Below are 5,995 nucleotides of genomic sequence, written 5' to 3' on the forward strand. Positions count from 1 at the left end.
TGCGTGCAACAAGAGGCTAATATGTATAAAATATGAGTAATGTTAATGGTTAGTAATATGTATACAATATGAGTAATGTAATGGTTAGGCGATTTCAATGAACAATATGCATACTGAAAACGGATGATATTAATGTCGTTCATTTTATTGTCAAGCTCTTACCCCTTGCTTTGGAAGCACCACTAGTTTATGTCATTCGGAATTTTTGTTCACTTCACGAGGATATTACTATGAATAAATCATGTATTTTGGAATGAACTATGATTTGTTATCCCAACAAAACAAAAAAAAAAGATTAAGAGTAAAAGTAAAAAATGATAATAGTAAATCTATTGATTAATAGTAAGTAAAGTGTTCCAATTTGCTTAAATAACTAGCTGGGGTTTGAGTTTGACCCGAGAACTCAACCCGTATATATTTATGTGATTTCTGTGTATAGGCGAGGCGTCAGTGTGAATCATTCACCATGATCTCACAATTCTTCGTGCTTTCTCAGAGAGGGGACAACATCGTCTTTCGCGACTGTCAGTTGCTTAATTCTACTTCGGTTTTCGTTTTAAATTATGTAATGCATCATTTTATTTGCTTTGTCACTATAATTTATGTGTTGTTATCTCTAATTTCCAGTTGTGTCGAATTTGCATTGAATTTGAGGATTCGAGCTTATTTTTTTTGTGGGTTCTCGTGGTTTTGCGTTTTTGAAGGAAGATCGATTTATTTGAGATCATTTTGTAGCTGGATTCTATGTTTTTAAAAAAAAAAAAAAATGTTTCTCGATCAATCAACTTGAGCTGGGCTCTTCATATGGGAATTGGGTTATGTTTTTAATGCGCAATTTTTTAGATAAAGCCGGATTGAACTATATTGAATGTGGTCTGGGTGAATCTCCTAATAAAATCACTGAAAAGTGCCTATGTTATGGAGTTAGATCTCACGACTGGAGATTCTTTGGGTAGGATTGAATTTTAATAGCACTCAATGCAGCTCAATATATCTTGGAGCAAAAGTTACATTTTATTAAAAATATACTTGAAGCTTGAACTTTTCTTCGCCCTCCCTGATATTGCCCGACAAGTCAGGATTCAGTCCCCCATTCAAAAGAAAATTAGGTCAACATTACTAAGGATGAGATGAACAAGTAGAATCTGTTTTCCTTCTCTAACTGTTTTCTCCCTCCGTATTTCAGATTTGGCTGTGCTTAGTTTATATTTTATAATGTTCCAATTATGCAGATCGAGGTGATGTGCAGAAGGGGAGTGCTGAGATATTCTTCCGTAAAGTCAAGTTCTGGAAAGAAGATGGCAAGGAGGAAGCACCCCCTGTCTTTGTGAGTATTTACATTTAATAGCCATCCATGCCATTGCCATTTTATTGGTAATCCCATTGTTTTGAGAAGTTGATGTCTTATACATTGATCTTGTCTTGTTTTTCATCTATTTAGGATTGGGCGGTTGTAAATAGTGTTTTTGACTCACTTTAACAGTTTATCTGTGGTGAACTGCATAAAATCATTCAAATGAATGCATTTGATTAATGATCTCCTAATGAATTGGATACTTATTCCATATCATGTCCTTGTTAATAGAATCTGGATGGTGTGAACTACTTCCATGTGAAGGTGGTTGGCCTACTATTTGTCGCAACCACAAGGACAAACTTCTCACCTTCCTTTGCCTTGGAGCTTCTGCAGAGGATTGCACGTGTCATCAAAGATTACCTTGGTGTTCTGAATGAAGAATCATTACGAAAAAATTTTGTGCTCGTGTATGAGCTGCTGGATGAAGTTGTAGTAAGTAACGTTCAAAATTCAGAATATTGTAATGTGGCATGTACAATATCCTTTTGTCATCTACAGCCAGGTCGCATCGATCAATCTTTTAGTAAATTTCCTTTTAGAACATTTTTATGTGTCTGAGACTGCATCCTATTTATCCTTTATTTAGTATTGTTCTTGAATAAATTGTGTAATCATTTCTGATGATCCGTCGTGCATTCATAATATCACATCTTAGATTCTTCTTGATGTTTTTTTTTTGTTTTTTATATGGCTGTGTGTATTTTTAAATTTCAGGATTTTGGTTATGTTCAAACAACATCTACTGAAGTCTTGAAGTCTTATATATTCAATGAACCAATTGTGGTTGATGCTGCACGCTTACCACCTCTTGGTCCTGCAGCCTTGTTTATGGTAGTGCATCGTATTTCTCAAAGCTTGAATTTGCCAATTAGGTTAATTTCTAGTTAGTTTTCCTCTGTTAGGTCTTTGTGCGCACTTTGCTCTTTCCTGACTGAGTCTGCTGCCTTGATGGCACAACTTTAATTCTCGCAGCAAGGGACTAAAAGGATGCCGGGAACTGCTGTTACAAAATCTGTTGTGGCACATGAACCTGGAGGTAGAAAGAGGGAGGAAATCTTCGTCGACATAATTGAGAAAATAAGTGTTACCTTTAGCTCTAGTGTAAGTGATGCTTTATTTCATTGAATCACATATATTTATCCATCTAAGTTTTACTAGTAGACTCTTTACCTGAAACCCCAATTCAATCATTATCTGAGCTCTACCGTATTCTGAAGATTAAGGAATGGAATTATTTCACTGTGAATTTTAAAATTCTTGTTACTCAATTTTGTTGAATAAATTATTCCTATTTAACTTAGTTGTACTACAGATGCTATTTGTTTGACACCCACCAATCTCCATCAGCTGAACAAATCTAAATATTGTGAAGAAAGCACGAGTCTTCATTTAGTTAATTAGTAGCAAGTACTAGAATGTTGTAACTTCCGAGTATTGATGACATATTTTTCTTTGGATGAGATGAACTGTCAGCCTATCATGATCTGACATAATGAATTTGGATATTGATTTATTTTCATGTTGGGTAGAGTAAATGAGATCCACCTTGACATTTGAAAAGGACTATGTCCCTTCCTGAATCTGGAATTAATCTGGAATTGGTACTTTTGGAGAATAAAACCAAGCTTCTAGCTTCCAAGGGAAAGAAACATAAGGGAACAATCTTGTGCTGCTTGATCCGTGTTCATTTCATTACATTGTATACTGGTTTTCATGTATCATGTGTTTTGTTAAAGATTGAACTTTAGCCACAGTTGATGGAACTAATGCTAATAGGGATATATATCGACTTCTGAAATTGATGGCACCATTCAAATGAAGAGTTACCTAACTGGAAATCCAGAAATCAAATTAGCTCTTAATGAAGACCTGAGCATTGGGAGAAGCGGCATTTCAAGTTATGGTAAACTCATTGTTGCTTTACCAGAGCTTTTAACCACATTTCTCTTTTAACTAAAATATATGCTTGCTGAATAGGCTATGGTAGCTCGCTGGGGTCAGGACCAGTTATTTTGGATGACTGCAATTTCCATGAATCTGTACATCTGGGTAGTTTTGACGTTGACAGAACATTGTCTCTGGTGAATAATACAGGATGGCTTGATAATATTCCATTCGTAAGGTGTTTTGAGGTCTTTTCCTTATTAAAATCTTGCTGGTTGCTATTTTTTTGTCTGCCAGGTTCCACCAGATGGGGAATTTCCTGTCATGAATTATCGTATTACCCAGGAATTCAAGCCCCCATTTACTATTAACACCTTAATTGAAGAAGCTGGATCACTCAAGGTAGTTAGTCTCTTGACCGTCAAAGTGTCTTCTCGGTGTCAAAATTTTAGTTAAGATTAGAATATGTGAACTGAATTGAGGATAAAGCATAGCCATGTTTCTTGCTTTCTTTGCTCGAGACAAGCACGTCTCGAGTCTATGCTGAAGTCATGTCGGTTGTGTGCGGGCAATTTCATTCTTTAGTGTTACAATTTGATGTAATTTGATATCCGATGCACTTATACTCAAAAAAATGTTAACTGCATAAATCAATGCAATACCGTGTAAGCAGGGATCCCACTTCACTTTCCTCTTGCTATTTTAGGCTGAAGTGATTTTGAAAATCCGAGCTGAGTTTCCTTCAAAGACCACTGCTAACACAGTTTTAATAGAGATGCCATTGCCAACATGTACAACCAGGTAAAGTTCAGTTGGTTTCACCTCCAGTATTATGATTTTTTAAAAATGGTTACTCGTTGGGATCAAATCCATTGGGCCTGTGTTTTTCCTTGGTTTTCATGAGTCTACGAGAGAGGTGCTAGGCTCATTGTGATGGTTAAAAGACATCTCTGATTGTTCACCTCAAAACGTGGGGCATTGGGGTTTAAGGTCGTTAGATAATAGTCTAGTTATAGATCGAGCACGAGCATTAGAATCCTTAGTGTGGCCTTCTATCCCTACCAGAATCAGAAAAATGGTGGTGATGGGCTAACCCAAGATGATCATTGCTGGTCATGAGACTCTTACTTCTCAAAACACTTAGCGTGTAGAAATTATAATCATTCTCTTGCTAAACCACTGACATGAATGATAGATCATAAATTTGAGTTCAGCTCTCAGCTTTGTATTATTATGGGAATTGAAGAAATTGTTACTGAACACTTGCCGAGCTTGGAAAGTTCTCGCAATTAGTTAATGAGCATGTGTCCTTTACTATTTCAGATGATTTATCTCTTTTATATGGTATGCTGAACAATTTATCATTTTTCAATCGAGTTTAGAGTTAATTTTGATTTGGAAGCTGGAGTTGTTGGACAAACCGCTGATTTCAAGGAATCACAGAAGAAACTTGAATGGAATGTGAAGAAGGTAGAATCTCATTCTAGTGCAGACAGCACAATAAAGCACGATTTCAGATTCTTTGGTCACCTTATATATGTTGCCACTGCTGTTGATAATATTTCACGTTAAACAGTTTGTTGGCGGGTCTGAGCACACACTACGTGCGAAATTGAATTTTTCACAGGAGTTGCATGGTATGATTTGGAATTTTTGTCCAACTCCAGCCCTCGATCTGGTTATTTATTCTGTGTATTACTGGTGAATCTTTTCCATATTTACATTCATATTGCTTGAGGACAGGAAATATCACTAAAGAAGCTGGACCTGTGAGCATGAGCTTCACCATACCTATGTATAATCCTTCCGGACTGGAGGTAAAGTTGAGGACCCGCCTTCATTTTGATTTTCAATAGGGTGCACTTGATATCTTGATATTAAATTTGACCTGTAAAACATGCCATATTCTGCTTTTATCCTTTCAAGGATCGACCTTCTAACCAAAAACACGATTACGCTGTCTAGAAGGGATTGGAGGACTTTTCGCAATCTACTGACTACTATTCTGTTTTGCCTCAATACCAACTTACTGCACTAATACATACAGATATTCCAAGACGATAGTATAGTATACCTTACATAAATTTAATAACGCCATTCATTTATGTAGGTGAAGTATTTACAGATAGCAAAGAAGAGCAAAGCACACAACCCTTATCGGTGGGTGAGATACGTCACTCAAGCCAATTCTTACGTTGCTCGAATATAAATAGCAATCGGTGTATTTTGCCCTTTTTGTATGTTTTCTTTGAATCTCGAGGTCTTTTACTGTTCTGGTTTTTTGAGCTTGTAATGGTAAAATTTTTCACGTTTTACTTCATTGAATTTTTCGGCGACATTTATGGTCCGCTGATATAAATGATTGTTGATATGTAACAAAAATATGATTGATAGATTTCCTCTCCTAGTTCTTTTTCTATGTTATATATTATGGTAGGGTCCTTAACAGATTGCAGTAATGCACTTGTGGACTTGTGAGAGTAAGAGTGAATTAATTATTTACCAAAAGATATTATATAAAGAAAATAACGGGAGAGGAAATAAAGAAGGGTTTTAGCCTTTTAGGTCATAGAAATCGCATTTTTTTTTGTTTCATAATTGTGTATTATTTGTTATTTTAATAATTAATAATTTACGTGCAATTTCTTTTTATTCTTTGGCATTCGGTATATGAGAAATTTTTAGTTGTCCAACCAATGATGTCAAACTCGTTTCCGACAACTAAAACTCGGTACCGTGTTTTAGTTATGCGAA

The 5,995-nt window shown here is 35.8% G+C and overlaps 1 protein-coding gene across 2 annotated transcripts; it reads left to right on the forward strand.

Annotated features, from left to right (window-relative positions):
* The first annotated feature begins 366 nt into the window (after positions 1-366).
* Positions 367-5,639, forward strand: LOC140887267 (AP-4 complex subunit mu). Of its 2 annotated transcripts, none has more exons than XM_073294409.1 (13): positions 367-524; positions 1,233-1,327; positions 1,586-1,789; positions 2,072-2,188; positions 2,330-2,458; positions 3,134-3,260; positions 3,335-3,438; positions 3,539-3,643; positions 3,948-4,042; positions 4,624-4,711; positions 4,818-4,878; positions 4,985-5,058; positions 5,352-5,639. In XM_073294409.1, the coding sequence occupies exons 1-13, from the start codon at positions 467-469 to the stop codon at positions 5,448-5,450; spliced, it is 1,356 nt and encodes a 451-aa protein (XP_073150510.1). In that variant the 5' UTR covers positions 367-466; the 3' UTR covers positions 5,451-5,639. The 2 variants fall into 2 exon arrangements, with proteins under 2 accessions (XP_073150510.1, XP_073150515.1); XM_073294414.1 differs by having other exon boundaries at positions 3,134-3,254.
* The last annotated feature ends 356 nt before the right edge of the window (positions 5,640-5,995 follow it).

This window comes from Henckelia pumila, chromosome 1 (genome assembly GCF_033568475.1).
Source record: "Henckelia pumila isolate YLH828 chromosome 1, ASM3356847v2, whole genome shotgun sequence".
In the NCBI taxonomy this organism is placed as follows: Eukaryota; Viridiplantae; Streptophyta; class Magnoliopsida; order Lamiales; family Gesneriaceae; genus Henckelia; species Henckelia pumila.

Bases quoted from the DNA above. Each gene is read 5' to 3' on its own strand.
- LOC140887267 (XM_073294409.1), top strand. From the start codon at position 467: ATGATCTCACAATTCTTCGTGCTTTCTCAGAGAGGGGACAACATCGTC. The intron at 1,328-1,585 runs GTGAGTATTTAC...CCTTGTTAATAG, and splicing joins AGGAAGCACCCCCTGTCTTT to AATCTGGATGGTGTGAACTA. The intron at 4,879-4,984 runs GTATGATTTGGA...GCTTGAGGACAG, and splicing joins TTTTTCACAGGAGTTGCATG to GAAATATCACTAAAGAAGCT.